General features: G+C 39.3%; 1 protein-coding gene across 4 annotated transcripts in view; it reads right to left on the bottom strand.

The window, feature by feature from the left end:
- The window catches only part of ST6GALNAC3 (ST6 N-acetylgalactosaminide alpha-2,6-sialyltransferase 3), a 565,989-nt gene that overhangs the window by 326,989 nt on the left and 214,272 nt on the right, over positions 1 to 24,728 (bottom strand). For all 4 annotated transcript variants that reach the window (XM_024734653.1, XM_024734655.1, XM_024734656.1 and 1 more), the window contains exon 2: positions 849 to 1,043. In XM_024734653.1, coding sequence (XP_024590421.1) covers positions 849 to 1,043 — 195 coding nt within the window. The remainder of the gene's footprint in view (positions 1 to 848; positions 1,044 to 24,728) is intronic.

The following is a 24,728-nucleotide window of genomic DNA, read 5'->3' as shown; positions in this document are numbered from 1 at the left end:
CCAGTGATGTAGACACACTAATGACTTGTACCTTTGTCACCAACAACTTCCAACAGGCTTGGACTTGGCATCGATGAATATTAACCTCACATTCATCCCACTCCATTGAAACAAATGGTGAAAACAATTTTATTAATCACTTCTATACACTTCATACATTTTGTGAGGTCCATTTTATTTCTACTTCGCTCCATGACACAAATCCTTGCTTGCAAAAGTGCTGGCACAGTGTATACTTTCTACTTGTCAATATACCTCCATCCTCTTCTGTACCATCAATTGGCTACAAAGATTTAGAGGTTCAGTGATTATAGGATTTGAATGATTTTAACCCCTTTAAATTTGGAAACTCTTTAAACCCCATTTTCTCTGCAGCCACTGAGAATTTTTTAATCAGCTTGGCCTTTTCTAGCTCCAGGTCTAAGGATTACAGAGTTTTAAAGAGTATAAATGCTTCTCTGCAGTTCTACAAAGAGCCGTTCCCAACCAGTTGACCTCCAAGAAATAAAGCCAGCCAGTTCTCCAGCTGGTCACTGCTGATCAGAGTTTCTAAATGGAAAGATATGTATGTTATGCTACAAACCACCAGGAAAACATGTAATTGCTTCCTCAACTCCACATGAAGCCAGTGAATCAGAAGATTTGATGTAGGAGGGGCAGCAGACTTTAGACATGTGTCAGTAAATGTCTAAGAAGGAGAAAACAGAAAATGTCAGGGACCCAAAGAAGCTCACTGGGGCAGAGAGTAATGAGTTCATTGAGTTCATTGATTGCAAGCCACCTTGCTCCTAAAGAAAAGCTGTTACCATGGATACCCTCAAACCCTATGTAACCTTCTGAGGTCTTACCTCTTGCGTCCTCACATTTATGTATCCATAGTGAGTTCGAAGGGGCCGCCTGTATGTATAGGAGAATGGTATCCATTTTGCACCAGGTTGTCCAAAGCAGTTTAGTAGCAATGGAAAATTCACTTCATTCACAAGGCGCACAACCAGCAGGAAGAGGAACGCTGCTATGAAGCTCACTGCAATCACAGACTTTCTCTACAAAACAGTCAAAAAGAAAAGAAGAATGAATGACTTTCAGTCAAAAGCAGTCTCTGAGAGGTGCTTCCTCTCCCTTTCTCTTTCAAAGGGATCAAAGGACTTTGTCATTTACGATATTTCACTTGGAGACAGAAAATAATCATTTGGTGACCAGGCTGCCCTAGTGTGCTGAGCCTCTGAGAACAAACAGCAGATTTCTTGGATTACCTTTCCATCCCATTCCAATCCCTTCTTACCTTCCTACCTTCCTTGGTGACTCCCATGCAGTTTTCAAAACCCAAGTCAGACATTCCCAGCTACAGGAAGCCTTTCCTAACTGCTCAATTCCCTCCCCACCATTATCCCCTCAGCCCCAACCTATCTACCCTAATAGAGGTAAGAAGTCCCGCCACTCCAATACTTTGAAGGCACTTCTACTGTTGTGCATTTTTCATGGTATAATTCCTTATGCGACTTTTCCTGCATGTAATTTTGAGTTCCTGGAGAACTGGGGCGTACTGTGCCATACTGCTCTGTGTATCCTAGGTCCTTAACACAGTACCTTACATACTGTAGGCACCCAACAAACACCTGAGTGAATGAATAAATGGATTTTTCACATTCTCATAGACCCAGTCTCCTTACAAATCATATTCCGCTTCTTTACCTAGCACCCTCTACAGGAAGGAAACTTAGTGCTATACGATACGCAAAGGATTCAAAAAGCTAACAAGAGTAGGAAAAAAAATCCACGTCAAGCAGCATAACAACATCCCCTAAACATGTTGTCATCAAACCAGAGTAGGAGCAACTGCATCTGACTGCCATGGGAAAGGAGAGATGTATTTGAGACTGAGCTTGATAAAATTCATGCATTTTAATCAATAGAGATGTGTGATCAGAGCTTTCTAGGAAGAGGAAACAGAGTAAGGAGGCAAGAAAACATGACGTTATTCATAGCCACATAGCACTTTGTTTTACTGGGACACAGAAGAAGAAAAAGCTGAAAATACAAACGATGACTTTATGGACTGTCTCAGATACCAAGCTGAGAAGTCTCTACTGAATTTGTTAGTTGATGGAAAGCAGAAGGAGATGTTTGTTTAATTTTTGAAATGTGAATGTTTTAAGTTACAATCAAACGCCAGTGTGTAAGGTGCTTTGGAGCAGGGAGAAACCAAAGATAGGCAGCAACTAGTTAGGACAGCATTCCAATTGGCTAGCAGGGATGGAAACGAGAGCAGTGGCAGGGAGTGTAAAAAGGTGAGAAAAGACATGAGAAACTCAATTTAGGTGGAAGACAGAGAACTTGGCTACAGAAAATAATCTGATTGGATAGAAGTGGCAGATAGAAAATTCAGAGATGCCTGAGATTTTGAGTCCAGGTAACTTCAATAATACTGATCATATCAGGAGAAACCAGGGTGGTTAGGGCAGAATTGATTTAAGAGAGTAAGAAGACGAAGCCCTTGGCTTTCTAAGTCCTACTTTTCAAGGACTGATGGATCATCGGGACGGAGCCATCAAGGGGTCAGGCAGAAAGTCAAGTCTAGAGCAAGAAGAAAGAGCAGAGCTGAGGGCAGATGTCAGGAACAACTCAGCCTTGTCTCCAGGGTGAAGATGTAACCGAAAGCGGGGGTCCGGCTGCTTGCTGCTCAAAAGCCAGTACTAAAGAGGCAAGGTTGATGGAAAGGAAAGTTTGCTTTATTTTGGGTGCCAGCACCGCGGGGGAGGGTGGACGCCTGCCCAAAGGTTGAGTGGCCCCCGCACTGACAACCAGTGGTCAAGAGCTTTTAAAGATGGGGGGGGGGGGGTTGTCTATCAGCTCTGTCATCTTGAAATTAGTCATGTGGCGGTCTGATCAGCATCATCTTGATTGTGTTAGGGACAGTTAGTCTGAAGTTCCAGGGTCGGTTGGTTCCTATTTCTTTGAAGCCAATTCTCATAATTGTGGCAGCTTATGTCATGGCTACAGTCTTGTCATCACGTAGTTAACTTCTTCCACCTGGTGGGGATTTCAGTATCTATGAGACAGCTCAGAGGATATGGCTCAGAATGTTATCTATAGCCCTTAAGGAGGAGCTAAAGGTCCTCAACTAGGCTGACTGACTAAACTATTATTATTTAGTCTTGCTGGACTGTTTTCCTTTGCTTCTGCATTTTCTCACTTCTCTGATTAAACTTATTCTCTGGCTAAAGTTTTTCCACAGACAAAAGGCAGGCGGAGGACATGGGTTGGGGGAGGGGACCACAGGGTCCCACTCCATTTCAAAGACACAGTGAAGTATTCCTTCCTGAAGTTGGGCTTCGCCCCTGATTCTTCTTCAAACTTAAGGGGAACTAAGTAACTTTCTGGGAATGGGTGCTGTTGTGTTTTTAGCTCGCCACTTCCTGGTGGAATTGGCTTCCTTTTACTCGTCACAGAATGTCCCAAAGGAGAAAAGAAACCCAAAGGTGGCCCCTGTATCCTCCCCGGTCAGAGTCTCCGTCAGGGCAGCAGAGCAAGGCCACAAAGTCAGACACACCTAAAAGAAGTCTTTGCTCTTGTTCAGCTCCTGTGATGTGTAAAAGCCCATCCATCCCCCTGTCCAGCCAGCCCAATCTTCCAATCACCTGAAAGTCCCTTGAGTTCTGCCTCCTCAAAACCCCTCATCTCACCAGTAACTACCACAGCCTTACCTCATTTAACTTTCTAATCATGAAAACCTGTTTTAATTTGCTCCTCTGTGGAATCACTATGTCCACGACATCGCAATGTGTCAAGGTAACAGCTTAAATGAGGTGACGGATCTTACAAGTTGAAAGGGACATAGACCAGAACAGATGGCTAAATAAAAGCAAAAGGGCCAGTCACCCATTAAGTAAACTGGTAAGAACTTTTTTTACGGGTAGATTGTTGCAAAACAGCAGCTTGCTTTGAAGGAGACCCAGATGGGATTTGTGCCTTTGTCTATTCCAGAGCCCAGCATGGCTCTCTGCTTCTCTCAGCTGCCGCATTGCATTGCACGGCTGAGGGTCTGCGGACCAAAGCATGGAGGGCCTTTCTGAATTCACTGATCTCACATGGCAACACATACATAATGCATCCATGAGAGGAAAATAAATCAGCCCTTTTGACAGAAACTTCAAAATGGAATTAAATCACACTTGTAAAAGCCCGCTCCCCAGGCAATCCGTGTCTGCCTCCCATGTCCTGTCAAAGGGAACCAAGTAATGAGCAGAGAGCAGACGAGGGGAGCAAACAGGGAGTGGAAGCCAGACACCGACTCCTCTGTGCTGAGCCCGGATCACAGTCTGCAGTGGGTAGATGGGCTCTTTTCACAGCTCCGGCTTCCAGCCCCATTTCTGTTGCATTGTCTGAACCCGATTCTTTGCCTTTCTTTATATTTCCATATTCTTGTTTAACATGAACGCATTCCCATAGTGCTGATATAAAACCACCCTGAAATTTCACTAGAAGAGGTCTAATGTCAAGCACATTCTGGACACAAGGACAACGGGACTCAACATGAAGTACATTCTTCTAGTAGTCACTTCTGCCAGATCATGACTTTGAGCTTCAACAACTACAATGAAAACCACAGATGAGGCTACTCACAATCTACAGACACCAGAATGCAGTGAGAATGTGTGTGTCTCTGTGTAGGGATGTGGGAGTTGGGGAAGTAACAAAATACCAATATCCATGATATACGTGAATATATTCACTCCTTCAAGGTGCAACTGCTCATTGAGTCCACATTCTGTTTAGACTTGGCAAGGTGCTGAAAAACAGAAATAAAACCATAAAAGACAGACAGACAGACCATGCTTCCAAAGAGTCACAGTTCGGTGCACCTGGCAAGTAAACAGAAAATTATAATACCACATATCAAATGGGGTGATGGAGGTATGCACAGGGCACTGTGGCAGTCCAGAGGAAGACGGGGGAGAGCCGTGCCTGGGACAATTCAAAGAATGCTTGTCTGAGGAGGGGATGTTCAAATGCAGTTCTCAAGAACAAGAAGGAGTTAGGCAAGTGGAGATGGGAAAGCCATGCCAGGCGGAGGGAACAGCACAAAGACACAGGAGTTTTTGAAAGGCCTTAATTTGGTCAGAAACATGCAAGTCATTTGATAAGTAGCAGGAGATATGCTGGGAAGTGGACAAGGTTCAAATCATAACAAAAAATAATAAGCCAAATGCATTGTCAGATGCATTTATCTGTCCCATCTACCTTACATTAGGATAACAAAAGGATAAATACATCAAAATGCTGTTTTATAACTCTAAAATATTCTTCACTTTCCAATCAAATGTATCAATCACTTCATTTTATTCTGAACTGCCATTTAACGCACCACACCTTGTTTCCAGTTGTTTGAATTAAGTTTATCCCATCTGTTGCTTGTTCTTTTAACTGTTTTGAGTCTATCAACAGTCAGCAAATTAGACTCTACTTGTTTACACATGTGTTCTACGTCTAACGATTTGTTTATGGATGTGATCACTGCTGCCTTTATTGAGGTAATCAGAGCATCCCCTAGATTCAACAACCAACAATTAGGTAAGAGAAAGCAACAGTAAGTACTTGTCAAGTTTATAATGCATAAGATTCAGTTCAACAAACTTTTCGTACTGCAGAAAACAGACATAAATTTAATAAGGCGTTGCCCTAAGACCAGACATGTGAACATTAAATGATATAATGGGTGGAAAAAGCAAAGCACAGTTTTAGGCACATAGTGAGCACTCAAAAATGGAAGGTGTCACGATTATGATATAACCACTAATTGTGAGATCCTTGGTGGACATCAGCCAGTGGTGAGCATTGGCCAGCCCGTGGGAACAACGATGAGAACTGAGAGATATCTTTTTCTTAAATATTCCAAGCAGCTGCAAACACTTGAACTATTCAGTACAACTCATCCACACAAGCTCTGAGAGAATGGCACTGTGCCCACATAGATCTGATGAATTGCTTTAGGGAAAGCTTTCTCCTCCTTTTGGGCAAGTCTGAAGGGGCCTTTAACAGCTGAGACATTTAGAATTTAATCCCCTCTGTGCTGCAAAAATATGCATCAAAAATGTGGCATTCCAGTTGCTCGCTCTTTAGAGTAGGATATCAGACTTTATAGCAGAAATACCTATTTCAAAATAAAACCCACAGAGAATTCATGATTTAGGGAGAAAACAATGCCGAGATTTGGACCTAGCAATTTTGCAACCTTTATTAACATTTTTATGTTTTTATTCTTTTTACCACAGACTTTAACCACAGAATAAATTCTTTAACTTTTAGGTTAGTCGGTTGCTAGATTTTTGGCTTCTTTTTCGTAAATGATAAACAACAGTACAAAGGCGTATTTTTCTACTTAAATCGTATTATTTAATGACTGAATTAGTTGCTTACATGGTAAAATGGTGCACTTTTGTCCATATGCTGTCATTTACTCAATAATAAATATGAAAGCACAGTGCCAACTGTATTATTTATACCGTTACTCAGTAACCTCACGCATTGATAGGACCCTACTCATCGCTTATTTGTGACCTGATCAAATATAATTTCTTTTCCCATATAAAAAGTTGTGCCACTGGCCAAGCTCCAAATCTGGTTCTCCCTGAATACAACAAAGCTTCATCCCATTTGCACAAGGATGAATTATCAAAGCTCAGAGTATATACATAAAACCCTTCATTTGTTTCACTTTATTTATTGAATCAACAAACTGGATCCTGCTTGCAAAACTATGGTGAACTCTGGGGGAAATCTCACTCATTTGTTGGGGGGATAAGAAAAGGAGGGTAAAAAAAGGTGGACAATTCTAGACTGGTGGAGTCCACACAGGAGCTTACCAAGGGCAGCCTTAGGCAGCATAGCTGGTAATAGAATCTTAGAGGCCATCAAGAAGAGTAGTGAGTGTCAAAAACAAGGTCAACATGGGAGAATGAGTGGCATTTCAGAATCCAGGAGGCTGATGAAGAAAATGTGATAGGTAAAAGCAATACATTTTGAGAGCAGGCTTTGAAGAAGGCAGAGGAAGTGAAGCTAGAGAGGCAGGAAGGGATCTGGTTATAGGAAGTTGTATATCATGCCAGAGTCTGGACTTCTCTGCAGAATACAAAGAAGGGGTCTAAGTGTGGGATAGAGAGGGTCAGATCTGATCAAGGAAAGCTCACTCTGGAGGTGGTGTAGTCAATGAATGGAGAGGCAGGAAAGACCTTTCAGGAAAGATAATGACAAAAGCCAACAATGGACTACTTCTTCAGATATCACTAATGGACACTGAATTCTCAATATGAAAACTGCAATTGTTACTTTCAGAGACTGGCTTTTCTTTTCCTAGTAGGGCCAGTGGGAATAAAGTCCAGATATAGCAGATACGGATGAATAATCATCATAGACTTAAGAGAAGACAATATTTAATGAGCGTTATTAGTTGGAGAAATATTTCTGTAATCCCTACTTTCCAGATGAAGAAATAGAGATATGAAGAGGTTGAGTAACTTGCCCAAGGTCACAGAGCAAGAAAATAGTAAAGACAGGTACTAAACTCAGATATTCTGACTCCAGAGTCTATGTTTTACTGTATGAATTAACTAAGTTGTTAATTGTTACTCATACCAACAGGAACACTCTTACAGGATTGGTTCAGAAATTTTAAAAACTGGTACTAGCCATTAGCAGATTTTGTAACACATTTTGTCAATAAGCAAAATACCTAATTCATATGGAAAATAAAGAGGCTGAGCTGAAGCATAGCAATTATATTATTTCAAAATCAGTAATTTGTGGAAAAATTTAACTCTGGCTCTATTCCCAGTATTAAAAAAAAACAACTACAGGGTACCATTGATTAGCACTAAGGGAAAATAAAGCAATTATTCTTCCACTTCTGCTGGAGAATACTAGGTACCCTTTGTCAATTAATAGTATGGAGCCTTAATTCAGGCAGTTTACAGGAACCAACATGACAGAATGGGTATGTCTTTTTTTCTCAGCTCCATAATTCTATAATCCTTTTATTCAGTGAAGATGCAGCCAAACAGCAAAATGTTGATGGTTTCTTTAAATAAATACATGCATGAATATATAGATAAATAAAATTAAAATGAATTTTTTACAGTAGTAGAACATCTTCAATATGGTGATCTACTTTAAGAATTTGGAGCCATACTTGTATATTAATGCATATATGTGGAATCTAGAAAAATGGTACAGATGAACCAGTTTGCAAAGCAGAAATAGAGACACAGGTGTAAAGAACAAACGTATGGACACCAAGAGGGGAAAACAGGGGGTGGGAGGTGGTGGAGGTGGAGGGGATGAACTGGGAGATTGGGATTGACATGTATACACTGATGTGTATAAAACAGATAACTAATAAGAACCTTCTGTATAAGAAATAAATAAATTAAATTAAATTTAAAAAATAAAAAAGAATTCGGAGCCACATCACACATCACCTTCAGACAGTCCAGTTCAGACTGGGTACAGTCCAGTAAGAATTACAAATGCAATAAACAAAAGCCAAAGCAATAGAGTTCTCATGGGCACCCCCATTGTCATAAATTATTCTGTTCAAAACGCTAGTCCTAGAGAAAAATTACAGATGGCCAAAACTTCTTCAGGGATTTTTTTTCCCCCAAAGGAGACTCCTTATAGCTGCAAACACTAGAGAAGTTCAAGTTAATGTGAACATTCTGAGTGTCAGATGGCACGATAAGAGGTCACACTGAACTTTCTAACACATTTTAAAACCTAATGAAACATGTCAATGAGTTTTCAATATGCCTGCACATTTTCCTTCTTTTATTTGAGGAGGGAATTAGGTTTCCTGACCCATTTCGACTTTTAAACTGCTACAGTACCAAATGAAAAAAATCATGGCTACATTCACTGAGTTTGTCTATTTTGTAAAATTATATAAAACCAGTTTTATATCATTTGCTTCTTCATCTTTATCGTATTGCTTCAGCATATATCCTTTCACATAGCAGAAAAAAATGAAAGTTCTTCAGAACCACAAGATAGAGCTGAAGACAGATATTGAATATGAAAAATGAAGGACCCCGCAAGCAGTCTCTCAGTGTGGCTGTACAGATAGACACAGAGAAATTTAATCCAAAAGACTGGTTCTCATGATGAGAACCTCAGAGACTGGGGCAGATGAACCTGAAGTTATCTTTTCTCCTTTTTTCATTAAATCCTTGTACTTATGGGAAGAAATATGTTCCAGTCTACCTGTTGCCCTCTCCCTGTCCCCTGCCATTCTGTTGAGGGAAGAGAGGGGCTAACTAACCAGGGGCAATGAAGATAATTAGGTCATCAGACCAGGTGCTTTTGTTTTATTCTCAGCCAACTTACAGTCTTCATTGGCCTTACTTGGTTTCTATGAACATCTGCTTGGCATCTTTTACTCTTAAAAAGATGAGTTTGTCTTTTAGAATCCAATTCTTACTTTGTGTTTAGGACACAGAAGTGGAGCATAAGGATAAATACTGGTGGTCGTAATGTCATTAGGGAGGGAGTCCTGCCCAGAAGCATCACGATAATGATGAGAATGACAGTGATGAGGACGATGACGATGACACCGAGTTTTCTTACCACGTCACATGAATCTATGTGACATTACACTATAAAACACTTACCTTTTAAGCAGTTTCAGGCCTACCACCTCACACGATTCTCCACATAGCCAGTGAAGTAAGAAGGGATGGTTGGACGCTTGAAAGCCTCATCTCCCATTTCTCCTTTCATGCCCTCCGTGTTTCCACCTGGACTTCTCACCATGCTCCAACGGCCCTTGGCTACCCAGTTCCTGTGACTTTGTCAAGGCTGCTCCGCACTGGTGCCCTGCTGTTTTCTACCATCCCCATCTCTACAAGTTCAAATATAACTCAGCTTAAATAGTGCAGCCCCCCTAAAGCCCTCTATTTCTCCCTGGCTTCCAGTTCATGGATAAGAGGAGGGTGGGGGTGGTGGGTAGTGAAAGAAGATAGAAGAAAAAGATAAAGAGGAGTGCAGAGGGAGGAAGGGAGAGAGGGAACAATTCCTCTATAATTTTCTTTATAAAAATTCCTTGAGGACGTGAACAAAGGCTGAGAAACATCTCTCATACAGACAGCTTCAAACACAGTGTCTTGAACTTAAAAGACATTCAGTAAATATTTGTGGAAGAAAGGAAACAATAAAGGGGAGAAAGAAGAAAGGATGGAGGGATTCAAAGTTATTCTCTCCTAAATATAAGCAGTAAATCATCCAAAAAGTTTCAGTTTAGGATCATTAGGAAAAATGTTTTTCTATGAGGGGAAAACCCACAAATTGTTCCTTTCTTTCTTCTTCTTAATTCACCTCACTTGGAGATTTCTGTGTAGATTTGATGTGAGTGTGGAGGGGAGGTCGGGGAGGAGGGTTAGGAGGGGGAATATAAAGTGAAATGGGAAGAATTTGAGCCTTTGTTAAACCGGACTTTTCGCTGAGCACTGCTTTGAAGTTCCTGATAGAACTCTCGGATCTGCTTAGAGCAACATCATTTATAAGGCACATCATGAAAAGACTTACAAGAATTCACATTTTTTAGAAAACCAACTCTTGTCTGAGGAGAACACTTAAAGCTAGAATTCCGCATCATGGAATGAAAAGTGCATAAAAGAAGGATTGCCTGTCCTTCTAATAAGGACAATGGCCCATTTTCTGAGAGAAGGAACTTGCAACTGTTTGCTGTGTGCTCAGCAAGTTATCAGGTATTGTGCCAGAAGCTTTATAGGGATGAAATTAGATTCTCACCAGCAGCCTATCTGTAGACTCGGTGTGGTCAAGTTACACTAAATGAGCCAATATAGGTATCCTTGGGCACATTGTTTAACCTGTTTGCGCTTCTGTTTTCTTACTTAAAATTGGAGAAAAAATCGTACCTGCCTAATATGATTGTTAAAGGTTTAAATGAGTTACTACATATGAAGGGCCTTACAGTACTGCCTGGAAAATGGAAAGTGCTCAGCACATGTTAGCTTTTACTGTTAGAGTATTTCATCAGATCTAAGACACCATCAATTGTCCATCACACCGTTACTCTAAATATGATAAGAAAGGAAAACAAGGTGGGGAGTCTAAGTTGTCTCTGCAAAAAGCTGACACCAAAATGCTATTCCCTTAAAGTCAGAATATTCTAAAAATAGAGCTGCCATCCAGAAAGGCACAGCAAGAAGAGAGAAAGGAAAAATAATCCCCCCTGAGAACTTGAACCACAGTCAGATACTCATGCAGGTTTTTGATACAAGTTCACACTACCAGTGTGATTCAAGGTAAAAGTCAGTAAATAATTCAATTTAAAGTGGTCTCCGGATGGTAGTATCCCCAGGTGACCATCTGAAACAACACAAATCCTATCTGGAAGAATTAAACTTCGTTGTAGGCAAATAGCAGCTGCAAGGTACTGTGTATAAGACACACCTCCTTCTCAGATATGTGAAAAAATAGAAAAACATTTTTAAATACATGAAATATGGTGGTATTACTGTAGTTGTCATGGTTAGCATTGTCATCATCATCATTCTAGGGCACAAAGAGAATCAGGAACGGAGCCTGGACTATTTTAAACACCTGTCCCTCACCCTAAAACCTAAAGGAAGTATAACCACAAATCCATGAAGAGAGGATGACAGAGTCCTGGAGTTTCCCAGGACATCGGAATTCACCAATGTAAAAACCCTCTGGGTTTTTTTTTCTTCTTGTCAAGACTGCACAAGTTAAAAAAAACAACAAACCCCCTTTTTTTGAACATAGTTAGACTACCCTTCACACACATTCATATGGACCCCATCCCCATGCAAGACATCAACTGCTGCACCTCCCAGCGCCTCTTTAAAGAATCCTCTTACAGGTCAAAGTTGAACCTTGGCTGAGGAGCGCATACATATTAAACAGTCTTTCGCTGAACACAAGTACAGTTTTGCCAGGGCACAGGTCTCATGATGATAATAAGTAGTATTGTGCCAAAAACACTTGAATTTCTAAGTAAGACAGTTTTCCTATTAATTCTGGATTTAACATTCGACTGTAATTTGAATTGCTCATGAAACATAAAGCATATTAGTTTATTACTTATAGTCTCCTGTGCTAAAATAGCAAAGGCAGAAAGATCTCCCCTGTTACGCACAAGGTCTGCCATCAGTGAGGCTTTGATTTTTTTTTTTTTATCATAACCAGATCTGTCAGTGCCATATTTCCAATAGCCAACTAGCCACCGCTATTTGGATGTCTGAGGCAACTCAAATTCAATAGTAATAGTCCAAATCGAAACTAATGATATCCTCTACCCGCAACCCTCTCCTCCTCACCTCTGTGTGTGCCTCTGAGTAGCTACCACTAGTTACTTTGGAGCCCCAATAATTAAAATCTCAACTTTGCTTAGTATGACATGGGGCATCTTAATTTTCTTTCTCCCTGTTCCTCATCTATAAAATCATAGAGTCATTATGAAAATTAAATAATGAAGTAACACATAAAGGACCAAGCTTAGGACCGAGCACATAGCAGGCAATCAATGATCATTGATTTCCTTCTCTTCTCCACATATTGGTTCCCCTGCACAAGCTATCCTTCCTTCATGGAATGTCTTCTTCTTTCCTTCCTCTGTCAGAAAACTGCTACTTATTCTTTAAGACCAAACCCAAAGATCATCTCTTCTGAAATGATCCTGACTCTCCACGAAGATTTTAGAGCACTTTTTTCTGAAGCATAATTCACAACACGTGATAATTATTTGATTACCAGTCAACCTTCATCATTCAACCAAATTCTGCAAACACATGGCATACCATGCCTCCACATTCTCTCCAGACAGACATTACTAATCAACCATAGTACCATTTCTCTCCAAGTGAGGATGCAAATTCAGAACACTTTCAACACAATGCTCCAGTCAGTAGTGATGCTAATAAATGCAACCTGATATATTTACCTCTGTGGCACAAAACAGTTAGCAACTAAAGGCCAGAGGCTATACCTTGATAAGTCTATAACCCATGTGACCACAGATAAGACTGTTATCCTCTCTAGGTCTCAATTTCCTCATCTGTATGATAGAATGTTTTTAGGACCCTAGCTGGCTCTCAAGTCTAATGACACTATAATCATGACCAGGAACCCTGATTGGTCGTAGCTGATGTCACTTCGAGGAAGGTTTGCAGCACAGCTCTGTACATAGCCCCCACTCTAGGTCCAGGTCCATTTTTTATCACAGAGTTACGCATGCCTTCAGACACTTGAAAATTGAACCTGGTGTCTACGTAATTGAAATAGGAATGGAATGAGAATTTGTGATCTCTCAACTTGTTAAGACAGCAGCTGACACTTACCAAAGCCTACCTGATTGCAGCAATTTTGCACCTGCTGAGAAAAAGTTTGCAGCAAAAGAGATCATTCCTTTTTAATCCTTGTCTGAAAAGAAGCTTCCATATACTTTCACCCAGTTATACAGAATAGGATCAGGTTCAGTCTTTCACATGCATATGGACACTGATGGCTTAACACCCCTAGTCAAACCACTTCCACTGGGCCCTGACACTCACAATAGGAATTTTAAATGTCCACTGAGTTATTTTGTTGAAAACCTGATATCAAAGCAAAGAGAGTCTGAACATTTTCAATTCTACGTATATTTATTAAAACAAGAAAAAAACACAAAGCTGTTCCTGTATCTTATATGTGACTGCATAAAGATGAGGTTTCTCTGGAGATTGTTACTTCTATAAACACAAATATTCAGATTTATTCAGTAAACATTATCATAAAAATATACACAAAGGTAGTTCCAGGAAAAGAATTACCAATAAATAGTTGTGAAGAAACAAAGGTCACTTTCCCAAATTTAGAAACAGATCCAGTTGATGGGAGGTAAGCTTGTGCTAGATCTTCATATTTTAACTAAACTCTCAGCACTGGTGCCCAAGACCCAGCCTAGGCGGGTATTCTTTTGCAGAATTAGGTCCCAATGACTGAACTTTCACAATCCCACCACCTCCACCACTGAGCCTCCCATTTACTAAATGTCTCTGTTCAGTGTTGCAGTGACTGGCTTAATATCTCTTTCCCTGTGGGACTGCGAGCTCTTGAAAAGCAGAAGCTCTACCTGTCTTGTTCATCAATGCTTCCCCTTTGGCAAAAGCAGCCAAGCCTGAAGCCTTGCGTAAACAAACCTCCAAAACACATGAGTAATCGGGAACGGTTCTGGAGGCCCAGGTGAGTATGACACAGTTCACCTCCTCTAGCCACGTATCTCCTGGACTAGCTCATCGACAAGGGCGAGGCCACCTCCACACCCTCGTTTCTTCTTGAGCACCTGACCACCAATTCGTAAGATGGTGCTTAGAAAACACATCATTCCTGTTCACTTAAAAAACAATATCTGCCAAGTTTGTTAATTTTCCAAAGCGTGAAGTTGGCCCAAAGTCAGCGTATTTTGACATTTTTCTGCATTTTGTTATTTTGGGGCGTTATTTTGCAAATCGGGCTTTGCTCCTGATTTTAACAAAGCCTCTTCTTCCTGAGCAAACTAGATGAGCAGTTCAGCAAGACAGGGCAGCTTTTATCTGCAAAAAAAAAATCTGCCTTTCAGCAAAGCGGATAATACCAGCAAAGTGAAGGCAAACACAGGCAATATTTCCTGTGTGTGAATTGTGATTCTTTTCCCCAGTGGGATGAGCAAGTGGTAAGATAGTGTATTCCCACGTGGCATAATAGCAGGCCCTGAGTACTTCTGAATATATCACTCTTATTGCCTTTTATATTGAATTACGGTGAAAGAAAACATACTTTTGTGAGCATTCAAAATCAAAATACTTTAAGAGCTTTGAGAATCCACCTCCAGGACATAAAGAAAGGCTTAAGAAAACAAATAATTCTGTTCTGCTGAGCAATACCAGATACCACTCCCACTGAGAGAGGGCCCCTTCCCAGAAAGGGAGATGTTATCAAATATTTATGCTGACTTTCAGGGAAAAAGGTTAAGTGTCCTATTTGGGGTCCAGGCACTCTGAGCCTGTCTCTGCTGCTTTAGAACTTGCCATGTAAGGGACAAAATTTGCCCCAGGGTGCTTTAGCCTGTAACATTTCAGCATCACATGCTCCTTCTGAGACTTAAGTTAAGATGCTTCCTAATGGTATATTTCATTAGAACACTCACCTCTCCATTATCCATCAATCATAAAAATTCTTATTCAATATATATCATTTCTTAGGTTTTCAAATGTTTTTAGTAGATTTCCTCTTCTTTCCATGCAATCAAGAACTCCACAAACCAAGATAAGTTGTTTCAACCACTTTAATTCTAGGCTTGTCTTTTTCTATTTAGGTGAGAAGTTGTCTGTATGGTAAGATAAAGCCCAAGTGGCTTAGCATGATATAAAAGCCCCTTTATGGTCTGACCTCTGACTATTTGTCAACCTAGCTCTCGGCCTCCCCAAGCTCATTCTTCATATCTTAGCTATAGTAAGCATCCTGTGGTCCTGGAAATGCTTCATGCTTTTTGATAGCTTCATATATTGGTATAGTTCCTTCTACCCAAAATTTCAGTTTTGGGGAAAGAAAACAACAAAACAAAACAAAACCAAAAATAAAAATCTGTCTTCATACTCTAAAAAACTTCACCTCCTCTCAGACCGTTCCCCTAGCCTTTCTACTGCCTCATCAGAAAATTAGTCCCTAGATTCTTGGGGAGTCCATAGCCAGATGAGAGAGAAAGAGAGACAGACAGACAGAGAGACAAAGAGAGAGAGAGAGAGAGAGAGAGAGAGAGAGAACAAATAAAGATATAAGAACAAAACGAACATATATACATATATATGTATAATTTGCACTGGGTCAGCCATTTTATAATGGTAGTAGCATTAACTGAGCATCTACTATGTGTGTGGAATTGTGCTGTACCTTTTACACACATTTCCTCTAATATTTACAACTGTAATACACATAAATACTTTTATCCCCCACTTTACACTTTTGAGGAAACTGCTGGTCAAAGGAGAAAAATGATTTTCCCAGGATAACAACTAATAAGTAGCGATATCAAGATTCAAACCAGACTGTCTAAAAAGCTAGTGATCTTTCCAATATACCTCAAGGGTATCTTCTCTCATAGCCCTGTATTGATTAAGTTATATCTCTATCTACTCCAATAAACTATAATACTTTGAAGGAAAGGACTACATCTTGGACCCCTCGTCCTGGAAACTCATTCTTTGGCACATACTAGGTGCTCAAGAAATGTTGGTGAATCAATAAATTAAATGAATACAATAATTTGCCTTTGTGCTTTCCAGGTGAAAAAACAGTTATTGTAAGTGGAAACTGAGACGTTTGTACATCTCTTGATGTTTTGTTTTAATCATTTTCAAGAGGCAATGTAGTCAAAAGAAAAGCTGATTTGGAGACAGAGATTATAATCTCAGCTCCACAGTGGACAAATTAGTTCCTATATACAGATTTCTAAACTGTAAAATGAAGATTATAAGAGCCGCTTCCTCACAAATTTATGAGGTTTAACTCTGATAAAGTCTATGAAAAGCCCTTTCTTCACAAACACCTCATTTCCATACAAATGTTGACTGATGTTTACAGTCAACTACAGACGATGATTTTCCTCAAAGACTATTTATTTTAAAATATTACTTTTGTAAGAAGAAAGATGAGGGCTAAAGAAATTTAATATTTTCTACAAATCAATACACATTTATTGAGCACCTACACCACGTCTATACAGGGTCTGAGTTCAGTCTATTCTCCTAAAATAAGAAAGTTGATGATGGCAGAAAAATATGAAGAAGAAAAACTAGTATGTATTCATCATAAAATAATTTAATGTCTTTCTTTCCCATTAGGGTTGAAATTCTACAAGGGCAGGAACTGTGTCTGTTTTTGTTGCTACTACATCATCCTCATATAATATCTGGTATAACAGATGGTGCTGAACAAATACTTATTGAATACACCTTCATAGTTCATTGTTTAGTAAAATACTATCATGGACATTTGGGGTTTCTAAGATAAGGCATGGTCTGGAATCATCAATTTTCCATATAGGAAAAGCAACAGGAATTTGCAGACTGAAAACTGACAAGAGGAAGGGACGAGAAGGTTGACAAAAGCCAAGAAGTCTAGGAAAATAGGAGCAAGCCAGGACCTAAGTGGAGTGACCAAAAGACATTTCCTTAGGAAATGACGTCTGAACTTTCACCATCTACTGATATTCCAGTTCTCAAAGCATTATATTACATGCATATTCTCCCCCCACCTAACATGCGCGCGCACACACACACACACACACACACACTTTTCCCAAGAAATTGGCTTTGATCTGCAGGTTTTATTCTTCCTTATATATAATTCTTCCTCTCTGGAGCCAAGCCCAGTGGAGGCTCCAGGGGACCTAACCACGGACACTAAAGAAACCTGAGTTTGCTCCCAGACAAGTGAAATTTACAGCTCTGAATCTGTAATTTGGAAAATGAGGATAGTAACCTACCACTTCTCATAGTAACAGTGAGGACTGAAAAGTAATATATATTATGTAACTGGCACACAGTGAGTGCTCAGTAAATGTCCCTTCTACTCCCTACTCCCTAGCCTCTCTCTATTCATCCTACATCATGAGAGAAACAATTTGTAGCTACCGAGTCTCAGTTCAGCAGAGTTGGGAACACACATAGACACATACAGATTCAAACACCTTACCTTTACCAAATACAATAGTACTAAAGTCCAACACCTCCAAAGAATAATACACTTGGTAGAACATTCTGAAAGTTTTAAACTACAAAGGCCCATGCTAGTGGCACCCTGAAATACAATCTTTGGGTTTCTTCAGTTGGAAAAATCTTCAAGAAGCTCTTTGATATCAAAGAACATACCTATTTTCAGTAGCTTTAAACTATAATTGCTCAGGCTCCCTGGTGGGAAAAGAAATAAAGTCTCATACAGAAAAAGAAAACATCTCAATAAGGTTTTCTGGAGGAAAAAAATCTCTCACTGGTTTGCAAAAATTCTTAACAGAGCACTTTTCATAGCATGGAGTAGGGAAACTACCAGGAAGAATCAAATTATTATATAATGGAAGCAACAAGGAAAGAATCACAACGCTCCATAACCTGATCTCTTTTTACAAATTGAACATCTCTTCCTCACCCCAAATTACGGAAATTTAGCTTATTTTATCTTCTAACAGGTGAATAAAATATATAAAATAAATAGAATCCTCCCAGGATATTTCACTTTCATAGAGTAATAGACATTACTATTAATTTCACATAAATTATATGCCTAAATACACCAACTAACAACATGCTGCTACAGACCCATCACTCTGCTTCTCTTAAGTGGGTTGAACTTGACCTTCAAAGCCCTTGAAATGCAAAAAAACTTACTCTTTTCTGACATTTATGAGTGTCTTTTCTGCTTGACTGCTTTTTACTACCTGGAAATAATAGTGAAAGCATTGTACACGAAACCTGCTATAAACACTAACAAATAACAGGAAAGGCAGACAGTTTTATTCCGGGCAGGTTAAAGCTAATCTAATCAAATCTAATTCTCTCTCTTTCTGTAAGCCTACCACTATGTTCAATTTATTTTTGATTAGAAGTGCGATACGATAGTCTTCTGTTGGACTGCAGTTAAACAATACTGAGGTTTATATTTTCCCTACAAACAATTCTGATGAAACAACAGATTTTAAAGTTTGTTTTTTTTTTTCAAAACAAAAACACCATCTAATAGCTAAGTTCTAAGAAGATTCTAAGGGAAACTTTTTCTCACTGTTTATTGACTCTGAAAATTTGCAGATGGGTTCCATTCTAACCAATAATAAAATACACCAAAGAGAAAAGTGTTCTTTGGTCCTGGGTTTCAGAGATTTAAGAAAAAGAGCTCTTTTGAAATACTGACTAATGGTAGTAAAGACATTATGTGTATTTAAATACTGAATAATGGGAACAATGGGACCTGAAGAATAGTTAGCAATTGAGTCAGCAAGGTACAAAGAGCTATTTTCTTTCCATTGAACAAATGTAGTCTCTCATCAAAGATAGAGCTCCCTTACTGAGCACAAAGCAAGGCTACATTCCCCCCAAATGACTGTGCATAAATGACCAGTTTACCATTATGTGAAAGGTTTTCACTGACCAGTAAATCATCCTGTTTCTCCTACTCTTTAATTGTGGCATAAAGCAAATGCACATCCACCTACACACACACACACACACACACACACACACACTTATTTCTACCTATAATGTACCAGTTGTTAGAAACAGAAGGAATTTTACTGATGGTCTTAGAAGAAGAAAGAGGAAAAGACCACCCCTCTACCTTCAAATTAACATTAGTACATGACTTTCACCTAAAAGACTAAGAAACCTTCCACAATATGTTGGAATTTCAACAAGACATTTAATGTTAATGTCTTGTCAGTGTTAAACTTGAGAATGATATGAAGAGCAGCAGCTGGAGAAGACAGTTTAGTGGTTTCTTACAAAACTAAACATACTATTACCATATGATCCAGCAATCACGCTCCAAAGGAGTTGAGAACTATGTCCACACAACACCTGCACATAGAGGTTCACAGCAACTTCATTCATAATTGCCCAAACATGCAAACAACTAAGATGTCCTGCAGTAGGTGAATGGATAAATAAACCGAGGTACATTCAGACAATGGAGTATTCAGCGTTAAAAAGAAGTGAACTACCAAACCATGAGAAGACATTAAGGAACCTTAATAAATACATGTTACTAAATGAAAGAAGCCAATTTGAAGAGGCTACTTACTGTATGATTTCAACTATATGACACTTGAAAAAGGCAAAACTATGAAGATAGTAAAAAGATCAGTGGTTGCCAGGAGTTAGGGGCGAGGGAGAGATGAGTGGGGGAAGAACAGAGGAATTTTAGGGCAGTGAAACTACTCCGTATGTTACTACAATGATGGATACATATCATTATAAATTTGTCCAAACCCACAGAATGTATAACACCAGTAATGAAGCCTAATGTAAACTATGGACTGTGTGTGGTAATGCTGTGTCAATGTAGGTTCATCAGTTGTGACAAATGTACCATTCTGGTGAGGGATGTAGACAGCGGGGGAGGTTACTCATGAAAGGGGCCAGAGAGTATATGGAAAATCTCAGTACCTTCAGCTCAATTCTGCTGTGAACGTAAAACTTCTTTCTGGTCTATTTTTTTAAAAAAGAGTGGCAGCTGTGATAAAAAGGAAAGAACACCTGCCTTGGGTGTCACTTGGCTCTGGTTCTAGTCTGGGTGTGTCTACTAACCAGCTATGTAGCCTTGGGCTCTTTTGGACTCAGTATCCTTATATGTAAAATTGGAGGATAGAATCGACAGATTTAATATCTTCGAAAGCCAATTCTAGCACCATGTGGAAATTTTGTAGGCCTAATGAACACACAAAAAAGGTAAATGACAGATTAGTGCCACCCTAAAGGGAAAAGAGGACCCTACTGGCATCTACCAAAGTACCCACAGTTTTCTGTTACCAACTTTATTGATCAAATCTTCAAAGATATAACACTACGGCAACAACATTATTGACAAAGTAAGCATTTAAAAAATTCTCAGTAAGGTAGAAAGATGGGTAAAAACCAATATGATTAAATTTTACAATGATAAATGGGATAGGTCACGAATTCAGAGAGAAAAAAAAAAAAAAGCATTGCTCCAATAAAAGATGGGTGGAAATGTTTCCTTGATATTGCTAGAAGGAAAAAAGAAGGTTTTAGTTGACCAGAAAGTTCAAAATGATTGACACAGCTGCTCTAGAAAATAATTAATTGAGGGAACTAAGGATTAATCTGGAACAGAGAAAACTTGAGGAGTGATTAAACATCAAAATACTCTCACACAGAAGAAGGAGTTGGCATATTTTTTTTTGAGTATAGAACTAGGTTTACCAAGTGGAAATTCAGGGAGATAGATTTTGACTTCATACAAATAATAACTTTTGTTTCATATACTGGAAAGTGTTTCCAGGGTATTTAATACGTCCTAGGCATAATCAAGATATGGGTCTACAGAGATAGGCATAGACTCACGCTCAAGGAGCTCAAGTCCTTGAGCTCAAGTCAAGTAATAAATAGGCTAATTTGAGAGGAAGTGAACACTTCAAAGGAGGAAGTAGTTACGCAAAGGCTTACTGGTGACTTTTAATGGGAAATCTTGTATTGGGTGATTTGTTAAGTTAAACTGCTTTTGCAAGCAGTTTGTGTGTGTGTGTGCATGTGTGTTATTCAGCTATGAGAAAGAAAGAACTTCAAGTTCAAATCCTGCCATCTGCAACAACATTGATGAACCTAGAGGGTAATATGCTAAGTGAAATAAGCCAGACAGAGAAAGCCGAATACTCTATGATCTCACTTAAATGTGGACTCTAAAAAAAAAAAAAAAAATTGAACTCAGAAACAGACAGTCAAATGGTGGTTACCAGAACCTGGGGAATAGGTAGAATGGGGAGATGCTAGTCAAAGAGTAAGAGCCTTCAGTTAGAAGATTAAAAAGTTCTGGGGATCTAATGTACAGTATGATGACTAGTAAATAATACTGTATTGTATACTTGAAATTTGCTAAGAGAATAGATCTTAGTCATTCTCATCACACACACACAAATAGTAAGTGCGTCAGGTCACGGGTGTGTTAGTTAACTTGATTGCTGTAATCATTTCACAATGTATACGTATATCAAATCATTACACTGTATACTTTAAATAGGTACAGTTTTATTTATCAATTACACCTCAATAAAGCTGAATGGAAAAACAAAACTTCTTTACAAATTTCACTCCAGGCTACTGGTCCAAGGTGTGGCAGGGCATTTCCTTTAAAAATTGCATTAAATAAGCTGATCTTAATGGCATTTATATACCAAATGTCAGGACTTCAGTCACAGGGAGTACTTAAATGAAATGAGGAGTCATGGTCATCAGTTCATTCATTCTTTCAACAAACATTCCATAAGCTCCTCTCACACTTGCTCTGTGGAGGTCTGCCCTTATGATGTCGAAAACTCACCAGTTTTTCATGAGAATTCCTCAGTACCCAGGTCTATCACTGCACAGTCTCCCACTAGACTGAAGCCACCATTTCTAACAAAATAATTTAAATGGGGACCCAGAATGCTTTAACATCCCAACCAATCGGGCACCAACAACCACCCATTTGCAATGTTGCTGTCAGAATATTAAGTTCCTGAGAAGGTTCACTGATTATTACTGGTTCAGCCGATGTTTTGTGACAGGCTACAATGAATACAAATCCCAGCAATTGTCTTGGAGATCTCTCAAAATAGCACTGTAAGATTTCCTCGGTGAGACTGCGAAGTCTTGTGGCTATAAATCTCCCCCCAGTAACACTGCTTATTCAATTTAAGGCTGCAGTCCCAGAGAGATTAATGAGATGGGTTGTCTACTAGTCAAGGGAAGAACACAAGATCTATCCCATCTTATTTCATCTTCTGGTTTAATCATTATAAGTGTTATGTAATGTGACATTCACACATTATTGAAGACGTTCAAGGAACAAATTGCATATCACTAATCAGCAGATCATTTTTCAGTTTCATTTCTTGCAGACTCTAAAATTAATGATTAATGCCCTCCCTTTTCTATTAAATCTGTTTTTTTTCAGAAAAAGTTATATTAAATAAGAAACTGAACGGGGGAACAATAAGTATTACTTTTTTTCTTTTGCGATTTCGGTGCTTTTCCCTAAGCTAATGAAATCCAGCAGTGTTAGAAAAAAGGCTTAAGGAGCAGCAAATTATTTTCTTTCGGTTCGTTAAATCTCTGACAAGCAACTTGCTCCTTCAGGATCCAAAATGTTCTTTTCCCACTTGATTCTTTCATGTCTGCTATTCCTCTTTACCTTAGTGGTTGCAACACACTTGGATGCTATTTCCAATCCGCTAATTGGGTCCAGGGGAGTGTCTGGATGAACTGCGGCAGTGAGGCCGTGATGAACTGGCTGGGCTCCATGCTCTCTGCCAGTATCTGCTCCCACTGGAATCTTCTCTGACAGGGCTGCAGGCGTGCTCAGGGCTGGGACAGCTGATGGAAGGGGGCACTCTGGCCTCAGGCACTGCAGTCTCAGTCAGCTGGGAAACAGAGGGCTGGTCCAACCATCCGGATCTGCACCCTCTCCAGTGACGTATTGGGAGACTTTAATTAAGTAAGAAACTCTTTCAACAATATTGTAAAATATTGAAGAAGGCTCATCAAAAAGAAGCTCTGGGTTCTCTGAAATTTAAGCTTTTAGTAGGCTCCAGAAACCCTTTTTATTTTGAAGTAAAAGCCAATTAGAACATCCATCTCTTCCTTTCCAGTTCAAAACAAGCCAGTCTCCACAGATTATGATCCTTCACCCTCTTTACTACCCTCTTGTTTAATAACTTAAGCATTACTTCATTCTGACATTTCTCAGCTGGAGCTTTAAATTCAGCCATTCAGGCAAACACGGTGCCTGCTTCGGCACAGCAGCTTGGTAAATAGGTCGGGTCAGACATTCTGTACAATCCCCTCCACCTCCATTTTATTCACACAGACCTGTCCACCTCCTGAAAGCCGCCTTCCTTCAGGGAACATGCAGTAGCTGATCTATCACTGAGTGAAAAAAAGCAGCAGCAATGTCTGGGGAAGCCCCTAGGATGTCACTGCTATCAGGAAATAGGTCTCCAAATGCAAATGTTCCAGTCTCGGGAGAATGTGAGCTAGCCTTGGAAGGGGAGGGGAAGAACAGCCATCAAACTTGAATTTGGAACAAAAAGACCTGGATTCTGGTCCTGTGTCACCTCTCTGGGCCTTGGTTTCCTCTGCTGAAAGAGAATATCTGCTTCAAAGAGCAGCTATAGAAATACACCCACATACTCAAAGAGGCCGTAGTCTTAGCTGTAGTAAAAGGGAAAAATGGAAATAACATAAATATCTACCAGAAGGAGAAGTGGGTAAGTAAATAATGAAATATTCATTCTATGGGCAAGCAGCAGTTTAAAAGAATGAGATAGATCAGTGTGTTTTAGTACGGAATGATTTTTCCAAGACATGCATGGGCTTAAAAAAAAAAAAAAGCTAGTAGTAGAAATTATGCATAGTATGCTATCATTAGTGTAAAAAGAATACAAAGTAACATTGTACATTTTTTTATGTTTAGTTGGCATGTAAATGAATAGAAAACTATATTGGATATAATACACTATTAATGGTAGTGGTTAGCCCTGTAGGGCGAGCAGGGAACTGAGACAGAAGTGCTGCTCAAAGGGAATATTTACTCTTATTTGTAATATGTTAATTTTCTTATTAAAGAGTGTATTTTTTAGAGTTACAGATGTAGAAAATAAACATGCTTACCGGGGGTAAGTTGGGGGAGGGATAAATTGATAGAATTGGGATTGACATACACATACTACTATATACAAAATAGATAACTAATAAGGACCTACTGCATAGCACAGGGAACTCTACTCAATACTCTGTAATAGCCTATATGGGAACAGAATCTAAAAAAGAGTGGATATATGTATAACTGATTCACTTTGCTGTACACTGAAACTAATACAGCATTGTAAATCAACTATACTCCAATAAAATGTTTTAAAGTGTATTTCTTTATTAAACGTGTAATTAAAAGTTATTTTTAAAGGAGAAGAGTGCTTG

This window comes from Neophocaena asiaeorientalis, unplaced genomic scaffold (assembly GCF_003031525.2).
Source record: "Neophocaena asiaeorientalis asiaeorientalis breed wild unplaced genomic scaffold, Neophocaena_asiaeorientalis_V1.1 scaffold15, whole genome shotgun sequence".
In the NCBI taxonomy this organism is placed as follows: Eukaryota; Metazoa; Chordata; class Mammalia; order Artiodactyla; family Phocoenidae; genus Neophocaena; species Neophocaena asiaeorientalis.
The sequence above is the reverse complement of the archived record's forward strand: the minus strand, read 5'-3'. Positions and strand labels throughout refer to the sequence as shown.